This window comes from Protopterus annectens, chromosome 10.part0, assembly GCF_019279795.1.
Source record: "Protopterus annectens isolate FY-2018-M chromosome 10.part0, PAN1.0, whole genome shotgun sequence".
In the NCBI taxonomy this organism is placed as follows: domain Eukaryota; kingdom Metazoa; phylum Chordata; order Ceratodontiformes; family Protopteridae; genus Protopterus; species Protopterus annectens.
Window position 1 is genome coordinate 1720280243 of NC_056744.1, and position 20887 is coordinate 1720301129.

The window sequence follows — 20887 nt, forward strand, 5'->3', positions numbered from 1 at the left end:
TGATGGCAGTGCATGGTGCAGGCGTCACTTACTGCTTGATAGCAGTGCATGGTGCAGGTGTCACTTACTCAGTGCCTGATAGCAGTGCATGGTGCTGATGTCACTTACTCAGTGCCTGATAGCAGTGCATGGTGCAGGTGTCACTTACTGCTTGATAGCAGTGCATGGTGCTGATGTCACTTACTCAGTGCCTGATAGCAGTGCATGGTGCAGGTGTCACTTAGTGTCTGATGGCAGTGCATGGTGCTGATGTCCCTTACTCAGTGCATGATATTAGTCCATGGTGAAGTGATGCTAGCCCACTGTATGAGAATAAAACATGCTGCAGGTGTCACTTGCCCAGTATTTGAGTACAATGAGTGGAGCAAGTTGCACTCACCTAGTGCTTGAGAATGGGGCAATAGTGTAGGTGTTTCTCACATGGTACATGAGAACAGTGCATGGTGTGGGTGTCAGTTACTCAGTGCTTCAGTGCATTGCATGGTGCAGGTGTCACTCATCCAGTACATGAGAAAGGAGCATGGTGCCATTGTCACCTACACAGTGTTGTACAAGAGCAGTGAGCGCAGTGCATGGCACTGGTATCATCCACTCAATGTATGAGAACAGTCCATGGTGCAGGTAATGCCCACTTAGTGTACAAGAGCAATGAGAGCAGTGCATGGCACTGGTATTGTCCACTCAGTGTATGAGAGCAGTCCATGGCACTGGTATTGTCCACTCAGTGTATGAGGGCAGTCCACGGTGCAGGTAATTCCCACTCAGTGTACAAGAGCAGTGTATGGTGCAGGTGTCACTCACTCAGTGCATGAGAATAGTAGACTGTTTCCTAGTTCTCAAAACAAAAGTTAAGTAATTTTCTCTGCCACATCCCACAGATATCAAAATATGCAAATCCAACATTTTTTGCCTTGCGCCCTGAGGGATACTATGCTTACTGTTGATCTGCCATATCAGTTCCATTTCTGTTCATATTGTACTTTAGTCCAACTGCAGGGCATATAACACTGACTATGCTGTTATCTCAGGAACACTGTAGAACAGCCATTTCTGGAGTAATGGTCCCTGTATTGGTGGGCAACACGGACACTGCCTTTGCCTTCCATTGTTTAGCAAGTAAGAGATCACACCACACCTAAATACATTGTTTACTCCTTCATACAGTATATTTGTTCATGTCTTTTGGCCATCCAGACTGGTATGTTTGTGCTGTGCTGTAGCACCATAGACCCTTATCTGTCTGGTGATGTGCTGGACCAACAGTAGTCCCTTAATCCAGTTGGTGCTGGGTCGCAGCACTGTAGACCCTTATCCAGCTGGCGCTGTGCCATAGCACTGTAGTACCTTATCCATCTGGTGTTTTGCTGTAGCACCATAGTCCCTTATCCAACTGCTGCTGCTGTCATTCCATTGCAACATAGCCCCTTAATCCAGCTGGTGCTGTGCTGTAGCACTATAGGCCCTTAATCCACTTGGTGCTGTGCTGTAGCACTGCAGGCCCTTAATCCAGCTGGTGCTGTGCCCTAACATTGTAGGCCCTTAATCCAGCTGGTGCTGTGCTGTAGCACTATAGGCCCCTTAATCCAGCTGGTGCTGTGTTGTAGCACTATAGGCCCTTAATCCACTTGGTGCTGTGCTGTAGCACTATAGGCCCCTTAATCCAGCTGGTGCTGTGCTGTAGCACTATAGGCCCTTAATCCACTTGGTGCTGTGCTGTAGCACTGCAGGCCCTTAATCCAGCTGGTGCTGTGCCCTAACATTGTAGGCCCTTAATCCAGCTGGTGCTGTGCTGTAGCACTGTAGGCCCTTAATCCAGCTGGTGCTGTGCTGTAGCACTGTAGGCCCTTAATCCAGCTGGTGCTGTAGCACCATAGGCCCATAATCCAGCTGGTGCTGTGCTGTAGCACCGTAGGCCCATAATCCAGCTGGTGCTGTGCTGTAGCACCGTAGGCCCATAATCCAGCTGGTGCTGTGCTGTAGCACTGTAGGCCCTTAATCCAGATGGTGCTGTAGCACTGTAGGCCCTTAATCCAGCTGGTGATGTGCCATAACACTGTGCACCCTTACCCAACTGGTGCTGTGCCAGTTGCTAGATAAAAAGTATTTGTCAAAACAAATGTAGTGGTGCCTTGCCTAACCATCCATTGTAAGGCCCATAACTACATGGTATGACAGACTGTGCTCTGAGTTTCCATCTTGGGCAGTATCGACCTGTAAGTTCCATGTATACTAGTGTGCATCAGTGAGGACCTGTCCCTTCATGCTAGGCTGCTGAGGCTTTCCGGGTATGAACTAATGGAAAGATAGTCCACCATGGAAGGTCATCTCACATTGAAGATGATGTTTGATGCAGGATCCAAGAATAACTATTGCTCCATCCCAGATCAGTCAAATATGGTACTGCTGCGTCCTGTCCCCTACAACTGCTCTGACTGTATTGTCCTTATGAGCAGGTGTATCTTCTCCCTGTGTAGTGCTGCCACAGCTCTGACTGTACTGTCCTTATGAGCAGGCATTGTCTTCTACCTGTGTAGTGCTACCACAGCTCTGACTGTACTGTCCTTATGAGCAGGCATTGTGTCTTCTCCCCGTGTAGTGCTACCACAGCTCTGACTGTACTGTCCTTATGAGCAGGCATTGTGTCTTCTCCCTGTGTAGTGCTACCACAGCTCTGACTGTACTGTCCTTATGAGCAGGCATTGTGTCTTCTCCCAGTGTAGTGCTACCACAGCTCTGATTGTACTGTCCTTATGAGCAGGCATTGTATCTTCTCCCTGTGTAGTGCTACCACAGCTCTGACTGTACTGTCTTTATGAGCAGGCATTGTGTCTTCTCCCTGTGTAGTGCTGTCACAGCTCTGACTGTACTGTCTTTATGAGCAGGCATTGTCTTGTCCCTGTGTAGTGCTACCACAGCTCTGACTGTACTGTCCTTATGAGCAGGCATTGTGTCTTCTCCCTGTGTAGTGCTACCACAGCTCTGATTGTACTGTCCTTATGAGCAGGCGTTGTATCTTCTCCCTGTGTAGTGCTGCCACAGCTCTGACTGTACTGTCCTTATGAGCAGGCATTGTGTCTTCTCCATGTGTAGTGCTACCACAGCTCTGACTGTACTGTCCTTATGAGCAGGCGTTGTATCTTCTCCCTGTGTAGTGCTACCACAGCTCTGACTACTGTCCTTATGAGCAGGCATTGTGTCTTCTCCATGTGTAGTGCTACCACAGCTCTGACTGTACTGTCCTCATGAGCAGGAATCGTGTCTTCTCCCTGTGTAGTGCTGCCACAGCTCTGACTGCACTGTCCTTATTAGCAGGCGTTGTGTCTTCTCCCTGTGTAGTGCTGCCACAGCTCTGACTGTACTGTCCTTACAAGCAGGCATTGTGCCTTCTCCCTGTGTAGTGCTACCAGTGACATATTATCCTTGTTATTACAGCTGTAAGCCTTCTTATGGCATAGTACATAGGGTAGGACACTGTCTTCATTACTAATGATGTCCTCAGATTTATTATTGCACTTGATGTTTTGTCCTCCTCAGTTTTGGTGACTGCTGCCCCTTGTTGGACATCAGCAAGCATCAGCTCATCCCCCTGAGTTTTTATTACTGTCTTCCATTGACAGGACCATGATTTCCAAATGGACTTAACGTATGGGCATGATGGTAACCTGGTCAGTTACATTAACAGGCTGCCATTCCTTTCTTTGTTGTGAAATCCGTGGTCTCAGTGGTTGAGATACCTGGGATACCACTGTGGGATTTTGTCTTTTGATAATTAGCGCACTTACATTCCTCCTCCTCCTCAGTACCTGCAGTAAAAGGTAGCAAGTGCTCATAATTCCATGTGGTCTGTGGCACGTCACACAAAACTATCAACAGTTAAAAAAAGACTGGGATGGCTGCAACACACAGTCAAGAATCTCAATGGCAACACTCAGATCTGCTCTGAGTTACAGCACCATGGCACTAAATATACAGACCCAACTGATATTGCCAACATCCTGGCAGATAGGTTCAGTGCTATCTTTACCCCCCTCTCACCCCCTAAAGAGCCCATCTCTATACTGGAAGAATGCAAAGTTCCTGTAATCACGGCTGCACAGGTAAAAACTACACTCTCCAAAGCCAAGAACACAGCATCCATGGGACCAGACAACATCCCAGGCTGCATTCTACATGAATTACAGAACAATCCTAAACAGCAGCTGATAAACTCCCCAACACTCGAGTCCTTGGATACCGACTGAACAAAGTTTTTATTTACATAAAAAAGAATAACACTGGAGCTCTTACACAGGGTTAAGCGCTTTCATCTGTCAAATCGCAGATTTCATCAGAACCATTATGCTCCTACATTTCATTGTATTTAAACACTTTTAGGCGCCAAAATTCAATTGGCTTCAATTAAATTAAATTAAATTGAATTGAGTTGGAACCCACTCTGATTTTATAAAACATTCTGGTATACAAAACCTTCTATTTGTAAAAAAAGACACAGTGTTACACATAAAATATAGACCTTGGTGGATTTCTACACAATACTTACACCTGTTTACACTAATAAATTGTGTTGTATAAAAATATTTAAAAATATTTAAAAATGTTTAAAAATGTTTAAAAATGTTTACAAATTTTATATGTGTAATAAAATAAAAATCAAAGTCCTAATTCAACCTATACACTATAATATACTGTACCCAATGTAATACTTAATAAAATAAATAGATAAGAATCATACATATAATTGGTTCTATAATATCTAAGCACATATTTAATACACATAAACAGAACTATGCTAAAATTTTGTTATCATACTAAACATGTGTATTATATTGTAAACAAGTTATGAAATGATTTGTACAGGAGTGTGTTGCTGAATTACAGAACAAAGTGGCACCCCACCTAAGTACCATGTTCAATCATAGCCTCACCTCAGGCTTTGTGCCTGCTGAATGGCGCACAGCAACGGTTATCCCACTCCACAAGGGGGGAGCCACCACAGACCCCGGGAACTACCACCCCATTAGCCTGACGAGCCTGGTCTGCAAAGCCATGGAACGTATCATCATGGAACTTATAAAAAAAGACATTGGTAATCTCCAAACTCTGGATCCTACCCAGTTCGGGTTTGTAAAAGGCAGATCATGTCTCCTAAACCTGATAGACTTCTTTGAAGCAGTCACCAAAGCCATAGACAAGGGTAAGGTGGTTCACACAGCCTATCTAGATCTTGCCAAGGCTTTCAACACCATCCCCCACTCTGGAATTATAGATAAACTCACTAAACTAGGTATAAATCCCTATGTCACAAGATGGGTTGCTAACTGGCTCACTGACAGAACCCACACTGTGAAAGTAGCAGACTCCAAATCCGACTTCAGACCAGTGACAAGTGGAGTACCACAGGGTTCAGTCCTGGGTCCTCTCCTGTTTGGTATCTACTTCTCTGAAGGACAGGCTAACACAGAAGGTCTTTGGCTAACGAAGTTCACAGATGACTGCAAACTAGGAGCCATAATCAAAACTCGTAACGATGTGGACATCCTACAAAAGGGCCTCACTGAGACAGATGCCTGGTGTCAAAGCCATGGCCTCAAGCTCAATGCTAAAAAGTGCATTGTCATCCCCTTGGTAAAAACTCTGTACCCATGAACTACAACATAGGCGGTAGTATACTTAACACCAAAAGTGTGATAAGAGACCTTGGGACACAGGTGGACAGTAGTCTCTCCTTTGATAATCACATTGCCACAATAGTCAGGAAATCCTTCTACATGGCACACCTCATCACAAAAGGTTTCTCATCCAGAAAAAAAGAGGTCATTGTTCCCCTCTATTCATAGAGTACAGCACCCCTTTTGGTATGTACCTCACAAGACATCTACAACAACTGGAAAGGCCGCAGAAATACCTCACAAAGAGGATTACCGGCCTCAAACAGAAGCCCTACGCAGACCGTCTCAAAAAACTCCAGCTTTACTCCGTCGCATATCGCCTACTCAGAGGTGATCTCTGCCTAACATACAAAGCTATGTCAAACCCAGAGCTGTTGGACATGCTCCACTTAAAGAAATCCCAATCCCTCCAAGCTACATGCTCTAGGGACCTAAACCTTGTCACCACAATAAACAGAACATGCCGGAGGGATATATTCCTGTCCCGGAGACTTCCCATACTCTGGAATAAACTACCTATCTATATCAAGCAAAGCTCCTCATTAGCACTCTTCAAGAAAAATCTTGATGATTGGATGGGAAATAGGAAATTCACCCTGGGGATCACCTCTGTAGCTCTGCTCGACAGTGGCACAGGAAAATAATTTTCTTGGGTGGCAAAAGCCAGGGTACCTTTTTGGCTGGGCTTGTATAGGCCCCAGGGCCAATAGCCTAGTACCTTACCTATGTACCTATGTTTCAGTACCCAGCCACATGCATTGCCTCTAATGCCTATGTAATGGACATAAATATGTGGTGAAAAACTGACAAACTAGTAATGGACACAGTTATGCATTGTACCTGATGAATTACATGCAGTAATGACAACTACCTCTTCACTGTGGATAATTAATAACCATAGTCAATAGTCATAGGGTGGTATAATGGTTAAGGTGTTTACTTCACAAACACAAGATACTAAGAAAATTGGCTGGGCTTAAAATGGCCCACAAGGACAGCTCGCCTAGTATTTGCCTATGAACCTATAGCAAAGGGGACACGTGCCAGAAAACATACTTGTGCACTGGGTGACATAAACAGCAGTGGGAACTACATTCAGTATGTACAGTCACTCTGCCGCATGTGTCTAATAACCTGACTGTTCTCCCCACATACTGACAAGTGACCAGTTTCAGTCTCCACACACATGGCAATACTACGGCAAAGTTAAAACCCCACTAACACAACACTTTGATATGCAGTATCCATGGCTCAGTACTTCAGATTCCGAGCAAATCTACAACCAGGACCAAGTGCGAGGGGGTCACTAATCTGTATTTATGCATATGAGTGCAACCATTGAGGGGAAAATCATAGCAGCCATTCTGCTGAGCATTACCAGCAGTGGCAAGAGGCAACACTGGACACATTGGAAGGATACAGCTGTAGCTGGCTCAATTTGTGCCCATCTCACACATCTCACACACTGGACAGTGACAGCAGCCAGTGTACATGGGGGTGAAAATACACACACACACACACACACACACACACACACACACACACACACACACACACACACACACACCGTAGAAGGCAGATTCTGAGTACATATACAAATGCTTGTTCATATCACATTGAACTATTTTGTTTATTCCCCAACCCTGTACACTGTAAAAACCATACATTAAAGCCTCTTCCATATCACATAAATTGCACATTCTGCCATGATTTTTGATCTTCGTTATCTTGTATCCATTTGTGCTCTAATCTCAGAAGAAAATAGTTCCAGTCATATAAATTTTCTTTCTAGTCTGCCTTTGTTAAATTTCTTGCACACATTTCCATGCCTGTAGTGTATAACACAACATTATTATATCTCTGTGCTGCTGCTTTTACTTGCCATAGCTTGGTTCTCTAATTTCCACATCCTCAACCTTCTAAAGGCCTCATTTAAAACCATATCCCTTTTCATCCTTTTGGTTTTCCTTCTGTTATTCTGGCCCATGTTTTTGTACCAAATCCTTAATACTTCCCATGTTATATTAGTCCTTTTGTTGCATTAAGTAAACTGCAAACAGTAATGTGCACGAAACATCTGTATTGTTCAGACACATATGTTCATAGGTGACTGCCCTAGCCTAGCCATCTTTTCCTGTTTGTAAATGACCAGATAAATTACCCAGGAGCATCTAGTTGGGTTTAGGCAGCAGTATTTACAAACTGTCTCTGCCCAATAAAGGTGCCAATCCAGAGGTAACTTTCCAATTTCCCCAGCCATTAGTCCAGGTCGCTTTTGAATAGGATCAGGGATAACTCTGCTTCACAAGAATGACATGCTTGTTGTGGAGTAGGAGTAAACTCTTAGACATATACCTGTATCTCCAACATATCCGATTTATGTTACAAACTAGGTTTAGTTCCTTCAGTCACATATTTCCAATGCTGTTAGACCTGCAGATGTACAATGAGTTCATTAGTACTAGATCAGATGGTAACTTGGAAGCCAGGCACAGATCACCTCTCAGTAATCTGTGTGAGTCTAAGGATAAGGCTTTGAGGCCGCCTGCCTATTCAAGTGGTTAATTGCTTGCATTCCTTTTGTGAGAAATCTCTTTGGGCATTCCACTTGTTGCATGTGCCTGATCAAGAACATACCAAACATTGTACTCTCTTACTAGCCTTATGAAGGTTGAATACAATGAGACAGTGATATTCATGGATTTGGATGTCATACCCTTGTTTGTAGGTTGTGCAGTATAGAATACTTTCCTTACAGCAGCTGACACATGATGGACAAAGGCCAAATCACTTTTCATGGGGTCTCCTTTTCAAATCTCGATGCCCATATGTTCGATTATTAGAATACCGAGACGAAAATAGTGAAACTGCAAAAGCCCGAATGTCGACTTTTTTCCAGTGTAAGTAAGGACTTGCCAACATGCATTTTTCTCCACTGTAGTGTGATCCTGGAGTTGGTATATATAGTTGGGGGGGGGGTGTTGGGGGCATAGCCCCCTATCTAGGTGGGTTTTACTTACCTCAACATGAGTTTTTTGTACGTTTAGGCAAGTATTTACTCACCTTAGGAAAAAGTCGACATTAGGGTTTTTGCATTTTAGCCATTTTGATCTCAGGCTTCTGACCATCGGTCATATGGGCATTGGGATTTGAAAGTAGACCCATTCCCATCTCCCTAACCATGAAGTCTACTCTTAAGGTGTATTGTCTATGTGGTAATTCCCCTGGATGACCAACTTATCAAAGAATAGTGTTATAGAATTTTGGTATCCCATTTTAGACTATGGCTGTAGCATCAACTATAAGTTTGTGACAAGCCGTCTTGGAGGATATTAGTGTCTGCAGTGATCAATTGTGCGGTGTGTGGTAGGTGATGTAAATGTGCGGATGGTATTATAGCCTTGCTCTGGTGTGTGGTAGGTGATGTAAATGTGTGGATGGTATTATAGCCTTGCTCTGGTGTGTGGTAGGTGATGTAAATGTGTGGATGGTATTATAGCCTTGCTCTGGTGTGTGGTAGGTGATGTAAATGTGTGGATGGTATTATAGCCTTGCTCTGGTGTGTGGTAGGTGATGTAAATGTGTGGATGGTATTATAGCCTTGCTCTGGTGTGTGGTAGGTGATGTAAATGTGTGGATGGTATTATAGCCTTGCTCTGGTGTGTGGTAGGTGATGTAAATGTGTGGATGGTATTATAGCCTTGCTCTGGTGTGTGGTAGGTGATGTAAATGTGTGGATGGTATTATAGCCTTGCTCTGGTGTGTGGTAGGTGATGTAAATGTGTGGATGGTATTATAGCCTTGCTCTGGTGTGTGGTAGGTGATGTAAATGTGTGGATGGTATTATAGCCTTGCTCTGGTGTGTGGTAGGTGATGTAAATGTGTGGATGGTATTATAGCCTTGCTCTGGTGTGTGGTAGGTGATGTAAATGTGTGGATGGTATTATAGCCTTGCTCTGGTGTGTGGTAGGTGATGTAAATGTGTGGATGGTATTATAGCCTTGCTCTGGTGTGTGGTAGGTGATGTAAATGTGTGGATGGTATTATAGCCTTGCTCTGGTGTGTGGTAGGTGATGTAAATGTGTGGATGGTATTATAGCCTTGCTCTGGTGTGTGGTAGGTGATGTAAATGTGTGGATGGTATTATAGCCTTGCTCTGGTGTGTGGTAGGTGATGTAAATGTGTGGATGGTATTATAGCCTTGCTCTGGTGTGTGGTAGGTGATGTAAATGTGTGGATGGTATTATAGCCTTGCTCTGATGTGTGGTAGGTGATGTAAATGTGTGGATGGTATTATAGCCTTGCTCTCTTGAGTGCTCTACAGGGCTTTAAACTGTGACTTTGTAAGTGCACAGATGTCTATATTCTCAAGTGTAAGGAGAGCTTGCAGACAGTAGAGTTTTTTGTTTAGACTCTTGGTACTGAGCAGTAGTACCTTAAAAATATCCTGGATTGTTTTTGCTACATTGGAAGATTTATTTAGTTGGCATTGCCTAAACAAAAAGCACTATTGGGTGGGCAAAGGTTTAGCCAGTGTTTGAAAATCTGTAGGGCACCGGTGTAGACCTTCCTTGGTGAAGCAGCATGGTCTGTCAAGCATATCCTCCCAAGTTCATAAACACTGTATCCCCCAGTGAATGACAGCAAAAACTAAGAAGCTGTGAAAGTCATTGTCCGAGAAGGTAGAATGGTGCTTCTTGCTAGGCTGATACGAGTGTGGGGCACGTAGTCTGAAAGTTCCCTCATTTCTTTCTTAATATAGTCCAGAGGGGTATGTCTCAAGCCATTTTCATCCACATGTACAATGACAGAGTCATAGTGTACTTGCAGTTGAATGACCTGAGTGTGTGAATGCAAGTGTGTGAATGCAAGTGTGTGAATGCGAGTGTGAGAGAGTGAGTGTGTGTGTGTGTGTGTGTGTGTGTGTGTGTGTGTGTGTGTGTGTGTGTGTGTGTGTGTGTGTGTGTGTGTTAGCTGGCGGATTCTGGTTCCCGACAGGCAGTTGACCATGACCCTTTCCTTGCTCACCTTACTGAGCTGAATGTCTGTGTGTCTCTTGGTGGAATCACCTATGACTGGAATATTTGTTTTTATGCAGGTTTGTCTTATTATGAGTTGAAACACCATGAGCGAAGCTGTATGTGTCATGGTGGATGTTGCTTTGGTAGAATATTTGTGTTTTTGCTGAGGATCCCTATTATTATAGCTGCAGGTAGGAGGCCTTTGATGTTTGGATAGACAACTTTTAAGAGCCTCAGAATATGTGAATCTGTGTGCTTTGGCTTTAGTGGGAGTGGTATGTAGAATGTGGTGCTGTGTATTTCTGACATCCTTTTCAGTAATTGTAGTGGCTGTATGTGAGAGCCATGGATCCAATGATAATATATGATTACATCTCTCACATGCTGGATCTGATTGTTTTAGAATGGGGTGGTTGTTGGTAAACATGAGGCAATTGCTACCTTGTCTCAGGATGTTCATTTCCACTAAGCTGGCTGCAGAGACAAGCAACAAAATGTTTATCCATTGTTTCAGATGTTTACTGTGTGGATTACAAAGGGATTTGTACCATGGAGGTACAGAGTATGTTTGCTTGGGTCCTATTTAATTTTAACTACAATGTTTAAAAAGAGAAGTTTGTTGGAGAAATGCTCCTGTGTGTGCATATCACAGTAATGGGTTAATATACAGGTTTAAGGCAGGTTTGCTTGGATGCTGTTTGGCTGTTAACTACAATGTTAGTGTAATTTCACAGAGCAGTGAATCTATATGTGCAAACCAGGTGCTTACTGTGCAATCATGTACTCGGGCAATATTTATAGAAGTTAGATTCTAAGTTTCCGCATGTGAAAAGGGCACTGCTAACTTCCACTGAATGATGGGCAGCAGCACACGACTGCGACAACTTCATACTAGCAAAGGCTTCAAACCCTGCACCCTTCGCACAGTAAAACTCAGCATTAACCTACTGTGCTAACAGATAACTTATTCACTCTTTATATACTTCAAACTACTACCCACCCCCCCCCCAGAAAAAAGAAGCAAAAAATACCTATAAATAGTATTCCCAATGACAGACTTCATCAATTAAAGGTGATATCAAACATTTCCAAAGAGAGGTAGTCTGCTTTATTTTTACCATGTTTTTTCTCCTGTCTTATTCCCTTGTTCTTTCTCCAAACCTAACACATAAAAAACTTTCTTTTTTTAAATAAACTGTCGCTATCCCATGTTTCCATACGTCATTATTTTTCTTTTTATTTAAAGGCAATTGCACCTACTCAAATGTATCTTTACACTGAATTTAACATATACTTATGTTTTCCGGCATAGAGGGATAAATCCTTGGCTATGACCCGGCGGATCTGAGTTTGACCAGTTATGGAATTGTCTGTTAGACATTGGGGGGGCGGGGGGGATGATGAGGCTTTGTCTGTCCACCTCTCTCGGGGGGGAGGGGGGCTGGGATGATTCTCTGGTGGGGTAAGGCCAGTCCTTCATAGACACAGAGAAAAGACCAAGGCTCAGAAAAGCTGCTGGGAGGCATGCCAACCTAAGGCCTAGGGCAGGGACGTGGCCAAGGATTCATTTCAGTACCTGTCTTGTGTAATTATGGATGTTATCATTGGAGTAGAGACGCACCTGTATAACCCAAACTTTTCTTAGGAGGAGCAGTGTTCGTTTCGCTAGTTCATTCACATTCCACAGGAGCCCTGCCATTGCTGAGGTGGGACTCTGTGACCAAAACTAGCAGTTGTTAAATAACCAGATCTATAAAAATAGTACTTGTGAATTGGGGGGGATGGGGCTCAAGAGGAACCATACTGCAGCAGGGCACCCACACAAGCCCAAAACCAAAGAACTGTGGGAAACCTAATTTAATGTATACTTCACAAATTGAGCCTGCAGTACTATTACAATAAAATCATGTAATAATTAAAACAAATAGTTTCAGTCCTAATGTTGCCTCCCATCTAGAATATTTGGTTTCCTTCTTAATTTTCTTTGTTACTGTATTCACCATCAAACCAAACAGCAATGGACTGAATGGATAATATTTCCATTTCTTCTTTCATATTTGCAAAAGGAACAGTTGTGCTTTGAATATATATTAATTGAATTAATCCTTGCTGTCTTGTGCAAACCATGATTTTCCATGATATTTTATTTATGTTCAACGTTATCAAATGCCTTCTTTATCTGTCACTAAAATCAAACTGTGAATTTTTTTTTTTTTTTTTTTTTTTTTTTTTTTTTTTTTTTTTTACTTGCTATATTGTCCTGAGTCATCATTTAATAGTAAGATATTTGCATCATCTTTTTCCAGGTATTCATGTACACTCCTTCCTGTTATATCACACATTATTTTAATCAATATTTTATAATCACAGTTCTGTAGTGCTATTGCATGATCTTCAATTAATCACATTAAATTAATCTTTCTTTCCTGGAAATTTAATTAAAACAGCCACTATTTCCTTATTTCTGTCCCCTTTTCAAACTGTTAAATGTCTGAAAAATAATAGAGTTGCTCTATAGTGAATTTGTGCTACCAGCTAACAACTAATTCTGTCCTGCTCCGAGCACTTGTCTCACCTGTTTCAAGGTATCCTTAATTATTCCATATTTAGTAGTCTCCAGTTTCCTCACGTGCTCTTCCTCTGTCCTACTGTACTGACAGTCTTCCTCTTCATACTTGTCTTTCCTTTATTTATGTTTGTCGTGTGTTAATGCATTGTTTCTTGCATGTTGTCTTTATATTTGTTTCCCCTTTTCTAGTCTCATACCCTCCATGTTTGTTTGTGTCTTTCGGCTTTTCCCGGTTGGGGGTTGCCACAGCGGAACTCCGGTCCGCTAATGATTGGCATTTGATTTTTACATACCAGCTTGCCAGGCCTGACGCACAACCTTCAACGAAGGTACGCCCATTCATGCATGTCTGCACGCAGAAGACGCGCTAGCGGAGAATCGAACCGGACAGCGTCTTACTGTGAGGCGACAATGCTACCGCAGCACCACCACCACGGGTAGTCTCATACCAAATTTCCTTATTTACCTGTGTATGATTTAATAGTTATGAAACTTTGTTTTACCTTTATTTGCATATATTTGCAGTCACCATTCTGTCATTTCCTCATTTCTATAGTAAATCAATTCTGTTTTCTTTACTGTTTATAATTTTTGTGCATCTAAGACAAATTCTTTATATATTCCCTGAGGTTTCCTCCTTCCCTTAATTCTAAACATAAAGTATTCTGTTTTTATTCATGTTACATGAGTACTTTAGATGAATGTCATGTAATAATACATTTTCCTTTTCACATGCAGGATACAAAATCCCCCAAGACAACTTGTTATTGCTACTTAGAGAAGACAATCTTAAGCTACCAGATGCTGATGTGGAAGAGAAAAATACTACAGAACAGAAGGATAGTTTTGAAGACGAGCCCAACAGTAAGTGAACAGCTCATTAATGATGTATTTTGTGAAATTGCTTGATGATGGTCTGGTATTTCGAACAGTAGATGAAAGATATATATAGCTACAAGATTAAAAGGTGAGATAGTAAATTAAGGCGAAAAAAATCTAGATAACAGTGCAATTGTATAACAAGGACAATGATGCAAGTAAAATGCAACTATGTAGAACTCGTAATTGTTGTTTTTGTCGTAACCTAGACAGGTTTATTACAGTAAAAGTGACACTGAATGTGGTGTTGGTTAATGTAATAAAAGAAGACAGGCACTGTAGATAAAGCTACTTTTTTAGCTTTTGATGAATATGTTAACATTTCGGAATTTAGACCATGTGGATAATTCCAAATGTAGCACTTCGTAAAGGTTTACCTTTGTTTTGTCTTACATGGTATGTGCGATCATCCTGTTGTGCGACCCGTATTACCAAAATACGGAGAGCTTCGAAGGATCAAATGTGGAAAATGGTTTACTGGAAAGCTATTTCTGACATTTGATCCATGTGCTTGAATGGCAAAAAAACATTCGCTTATTTGCCATTCAAACACATGGTGAATCGGAATTGTCATTTTTTGCAGCCGCACTTTCGGCATTATTTATTTATTTATTTATTTTATTTTACATTTGTTGACCAGGAATGTCTGGCTGAGCCGAAGCCCTTTTTTAGCAGAGGCCCAGGGAGAAAAGCTCCAGTACATACTTAATAACCATATGGTACAAGTTACAGGTTAAAAAAAAACATACATAGTAGAATGGTAGATTTTCATAAATATTTTACAATTGGAGTTACAGCAAAAATTGGATTAGAATAGTTAAAATAAAGCCAAAGTGACAATATAGAAGTTAAACAACATATTAAAGGTAAAAAGTGCAAAAAACAAATACATTTTATGAACATTTAACAGGAGGATGTCTATTGGAGAGGAGTTTAATGAGTGGGAAAGTGTAGAAGGAGAGATTTCAAGGAGGGTTTGAGCATTGGCAGATCCACTTTTTGGTAAGATGTTCTTTTAGTGCTAGCTTAAACTTTTTGGGATGAGTCTGTGTTCAAATATCAAGAGGTAGCTTGTTACATTCCATTGAGGGGTGGTAACTGTATACATTTTGACCTGCTTTAGATTTAGGTTTATAGATTTTTAGAAGGTCTTGCAAAGAGCTATGGAGGTTTCTTGTGGGAGCATAGTGGGAGATGATAGGGTGTAAGGCTGGGCAAAAGGATGGCTGATATAGGATTGCATGTATAGTTTGGAGCTGAGAGAGAAGGAGGAGTTGAGGCAGTTCTAGCCAGTTTAAGTATTTTCGTGAGAGACAGTGGTGAGATCTGTGGGGATGTTGGGTTGCAAATCTAGCTATTTTGTGGTATGTAGTCTGGAGTCTAGCAGTAAGTGTGGAGTTTAGATTAGTAAACATTTGTGAGCAGTATGTTAAGTAGGGAAGAAGAAAGGCACAGGTGAGGGCTATCCGTGATTCCTGAGTAAGGAATTTGTTGTTTCTGTAAAGCAGTCCTAGTTTCTGGTGGGTTCTCCTGATGCAGTTATTTATGTGGAGATCAAATTTGAGCTGGTCATCGATAGTGATGCCTAGCAGTTTTGAGCTTGATTCAGGTATTATTGGGGTGCTATTGAGTGAATGGATGGTAAAGGAAGTCTTAATTTGATTTGCTGATTTAGGTAGGAAGAGAAGGAGTTTTGTTTTTTTAGGGTTAAGTATGAGTTGGTTATTGGAGAGCCATGTTTCTACAGAGTTTAGTGATGACTGGGTTGTTGTTACGAGTTCTGAGTGAGAGTTAGTTATAGTTAAAACAGTAGAGTCATCAGCATATTGTATTATGGAGGAGAGTTAGCAGGAGGTGCATGTTGGACACACTGCAGACGACAATTCAAAGGTAAACCCTTCCTGAAATATAATATGGTAGACCAGATCTGACTCCTCAGAGCCTGCAGTTTTTAAACTTCATGATTCTTGGTATTTCCTTTAGTTAAAAGGCTAATGTAATATTTTATTGGGCACAGCTTCCCGTTTGAACAGATGGGTAGAATGTGCTTACTGGCTAAATATTTAGTCACTCAAGAAAATGTGTAAATTAGTAAAGAGGTATATTTTATCATCTACCATATGAGAGTAGTGGGGAAAATAAATAGTAAGTACAATAAATGGGTTGTTTAACTATATTGTCACATGTATTTTTCTCCATAATGTCTTAAGTGTTTTGTATTGATCAGAATAATAATTTGTTACAGAGTGTAAGAAGAATCTATGAAAGAGTATTTGTGAGTCATGTGATTTAATCACAGCTGCGTTTAGTGAATCCTTTTGCTTAGGCGATAATAGCACCAGATTATAGTTTCAAAGAATGTCATTCTTTACAGTGGTTTTAATGAAGAAACTGAATTAGATACATGTGCTTCCATATTGTGTGGGTCAGTCTGGAGGATTTGGTTATGAGAGAGAGGTTTTAGTTATTGTTTCTCATTTTGTTTGAAATGCAGTTGCAGTTTAATGTACTGCAGTGCTGGAGAGCAGGACACAGTTTTAGTGTTATATAGTTATGTGAACAGATATCCTGAGATTTAGAACAGTTTTACATGATACAAAAGACTTAACTTGGAAGTTTTCAGTGTTGCACTAAGCCGCTCTACTGCTGAAGATTTCCCCTCACTCTGGCCCTCAGTACAGACAGCAATCTTGTGGCCAAAGTTGCATGCTAATGCAGCTGTCCAGGGGATTGCCTACTTCTAATTACCCATGTGCTCTCCCAAAAATGTCTGTGGCTCCTAAGTTGCTTGATCAAGTGGTCAAGTAAAATTTTACACTTGGAGAAAAAAATGACCACCGACAACAACTTGGTCACCCATTCATTCAGGTAAGAGTGCTCAAGGTGCAGGAAAGGTGAACAAAAATGTGAGGGAGGAAATGTGCAAGTCTTTTATATGTGTGTGTCTGTCTGTGCACCCCCCATGTGCATGGGGGTGTCTGTGTCTGCTTTTGAATGTAAGGATACTTTGCTAATGAGATGTATGGGCCACTAGGGAAAACACTAGTATGGTCAGGTGTGACAGTACAGACATGCTAATAAGACAGTAATGAGATCTTTCTCATTGTGGATATACTCTTCTCTGAGTCACATTTTCTCACTGTCCTTTTTAACTGGCCAACCAGCATTGGTCAGTTAACATGCACAATGAGCAGTTTAGTTAATTGCAGGGTTAGGGGAAATAGTTAAGATGAGGGGAGTTGACCTCTGCAGAGACTTGTTTTAGTTGTGCTTTTGTGAACTTTCAGTGATGATGCCTTTCTAGCACTGAGTTTTGGTATTTGTGTGTTTATTTCATCAATATTGGATTTGGCATTGCTCATTTGGCATGAATTTTCTATGCTCTACCATCATTTAGAAAGGTTGACTTACACATATTTGAATATGAAATTAAAGACAGGAGTGATTGGCAATCAGGACATGCTGTCTTTTTTGTAATTAAGTCATGTTTAAGAATTGTCTCCTTTATTAACCGTTTAAAGGTTTAGATTTGCTATGTTTATCATCTTGTACATTCCAGTCTTGCCTTGACCATCTTCCAGTCACGCCATTCTTCAGCTGTCTGTTTCAGAGTTATTTTCAATACATGTGAAACAAGTTTGATCAATGTAGTTACATACTGTTACCTTTACAGAATTTTTATGGCATCAGTTGCTGGTCATGTAATAACTGTCATGTGGTCGCCTGTCAACTGTTAGATTTCTTATGTGTTGATATGTCTTATTGGTAGTCCATCTGCTGATTTGAATCCTGCTCTTTCTTCTTTCTGTTTGCTGAGGTGACCCATTCCAGTAATTGACTATTTGTAAACAGCTGTTTGGGTGACATAAGGACACAGAATATGAGTTGGTGGTATTGCTTTGCCTCTGGTTTTCTGCATAGAGCAAAGACCTAACCTCTTTCTGCTGCGTTTTCTAATATACTGTTCACAAGTGCATTTGTAGGTTCATATGTGAATGTTAGGCTAACTGTCCTGAAAGGACATTTTAAGTGTAACCAGTAACCCTAGATCAGAATCAAACCCTGTACCTTGTGCCTAAGACATGAAGATCTTAACCATTATGCCAAACCCTCTCCCTATGACAGAAGAGTGTTGGTTGGGAGTTCTAGTACAGACATTGCTCCTTTCTTTCTGCTCCTGTTAATGACAGGCTCACAACTGAGTAAAAATGAAATATTGACCGCTTAAGCTAGTGAAAAATTAAACTGCATACTGAGTAGAGACTAAATTGATACTTTGTTGTTGTCTTTCGGCTTTCCCCGGTTAGGGGTCTCCACAGCGGAATTCTAGTCCGCTAATGATTGGCAGTAGATTTTCACGAACACCAATGTGCCAGCTCGACGTTCAACCTTCAACGAAGGCATGCCCATTTACGCATGTCTTTCGAACACCCACCCAACCGCGGGGAGGACATGCAGACTCCACACAGAAGGCACTCCCCACACTCCAGCCGAGAATCGAACTGGAGAACCTCTTGCTGTGAGGCAACAATGCTACCGCTGCACCACCGCTGAAGTACTAAATTGATACTTTGATTATCCTAAATGAGTGTAGAAGCTGATTTGGAGTTGAAGTTTTTACAACTGAAACTGGAAACTGAAGGCTTTCATTATAGGGACTGATGATTCAGTGTGAATAATTATCTATGTAAATTAGCGAAAGGCTGCCTGTCCTGCTGGCCTGACATGCTGAGCTTTTGCAGGTGTCCCAGTGAGCTGACATCTTCCTTTTAGCGCAGACAACAGTCTGCTTCATAACTAGGAAGACTTAGGTTTTGCCGTTTTCAATTCTGTTGTGAAGTGGAAGTGATTGCCATTCCCTCTGTCAATCAACCACTTCCATCTATCTTTTCCATCATAAGTACCCCATCTAGAAAAACTTTGTTCTGAATCTTGGGTATTGCTGATTTGTGGTGGTGTGAGAACATTTCTGATCAGCTAAATAGAATCTGGCTAAACAAATAGCTAGCATTCCAATATTCATGGCGTTACAAGAAGAGCTGACTGTTAAGTGTGTTTGTGGAAGGCAAATTCCACCAAAAGACTTCCATTTGTAATGCCTTTTGTGTTTGGAAGACAATAATAAGATTTCTCTTGGGAGAACTGCACGGTTTTCAAAGAAGATGCTCCTTTGTTGTATGGCATCCTTGAATGCTTGCATCAACCCAAAAGATTTTTAAGGCCTTTGTGTGTATGGGATGTCAAACTGAAGCAAGGAAGAGCTCTTCTCTAGTAACCAGTGATCTAGAAAGTCTCCCAAGAAAGATGAGATACACATAGAAAGATGGAACGAACAGAAAAAAATGGCCATAAAAGGAACGTATGGGTAAGGAGCATGTGGCCAGTTTGTTCCCATCCATTCTCCAAGACCTGAGGACATTACACTTGGTGAGTTTTTTTTTTGTGTATCCCAGGCCCATACTCTGCTTGTATCACTTGCTCAGCTCTCTTGACCCCTTTTAGATCCAGACAGTGGGACCATATCTTGTGACGCTGTTCGGGCCTCCAGAGAGGAGTCTGAGATATCTAGTTGGCGACATCTTAGCCAGATGTGATTTCCTAAGCCCCTGATACAGACATCCATCTCTTATGAATATTAGCCTCTTCCCCTGATTTACATCAGTCTAGACACAAGCCTGCCATTTTAGTTCATGAGGTGCAAGAGACGGTCTATCTGACAAAGTGAGAGGAGAACCCTCCTCTTGAACGGAAAGAATTGTTTTTCTCCATTAAACTAGGACTAATCCATAAAGACCAGACATTGGTCACAAGACCGTCTACCTAATTGGTCTTTGATTTCAAAAGATTTGCAGAGGAATACATGTCCACTTAGTAGAGGATTCACCCCAGCTGCCTCAGCCTTCCACTCTCTCTAGATTCCTTAGACTGATTTAAAAGAGGAGGGTTTAACATTCTTCATCTTAAAGATTTCATTACCCATACACTATGATGCAAACAAGAAAAAAATTATGGTCATATTCCCTTCTGAGTAATGTGTCCATCAGAGAGACATTATGCCTGTTGAGCGACTCTTCAAGGATATTTTGCAGTCTATGAAAAGGTATTTGGACCTGCTGGAAATAGAGAAACTAAAGTCATCAGTAGTTACCCCGGTATTTCAGACCTCTAGGCGTGTCTTTGACTTGGCATCCCTAGACTCCTCCCGCTCCCATTCAGTAGCTCCTAAGAAAAACAGTCACGTTTTATAGCACTCAGGAGACACACACACGTCTAAACATGAACTCTGTGGCAGACCTTGTACTGTGGTCAGTTGAAGCTGCTAGGGTTCACAGCTGGCTCCTGGACTCAGTTGGCTTCACAACTATAAGGAGAACAAGAGCCTTCCACCATTCTGGGATGAAGATGCCTATGTCTTACACCTTGATGTTCAGGGCTGTTGCTATATGTTGAATTCTTATGCATATAGATGGTATCATGTGACTACAGAGATCGCTGATGGAGCCCTGAGAGAGAAGGTATTCAGACTGACCCAAATAGACATTAATGTCAGTAATTATGTCATAATGGGTGGTTATGACACAGAGGATGTCCGCAGCAGAGCAGCAGCAACAGCTACTGTAGTCACACGATGTGCTAACATCGCGGCTGAGGCGGAAGGATACAAGGTCACATCTTATATGCCTCTCTGAAGAGAGATCTATTACTTAATCCACCATACAAAGAGATTTTTCAAAAATGGAGGAAAAGGG

The 20887-nt window shown here is 41.7% G+C and overlaps 1 protein-coding gene across 2 annotated transcripts in view; it reads left to right on the forward strand.

Annotated features, from left to right (window-relative positions):
* LOC122813956 (zinc finger protein 107-like) overlaps positions 1-20887 on the forward strand; it is a 382792-nt gene that overhangs the window by 76738 nt on the left and 285167 nt on the right. For both annotated transcript variants that reach the window (XM_044086502.1, XM_044086501.1), the window contains exon 5: positions 13998-14123. In XM_044086502.1, coding sequence (XP_043942437.1) covers positions 13998-14123 — 126 coding nt within the window. The remainder of the gene's footprint in view (positions 1-13997; positions 14124-20887) is intronic.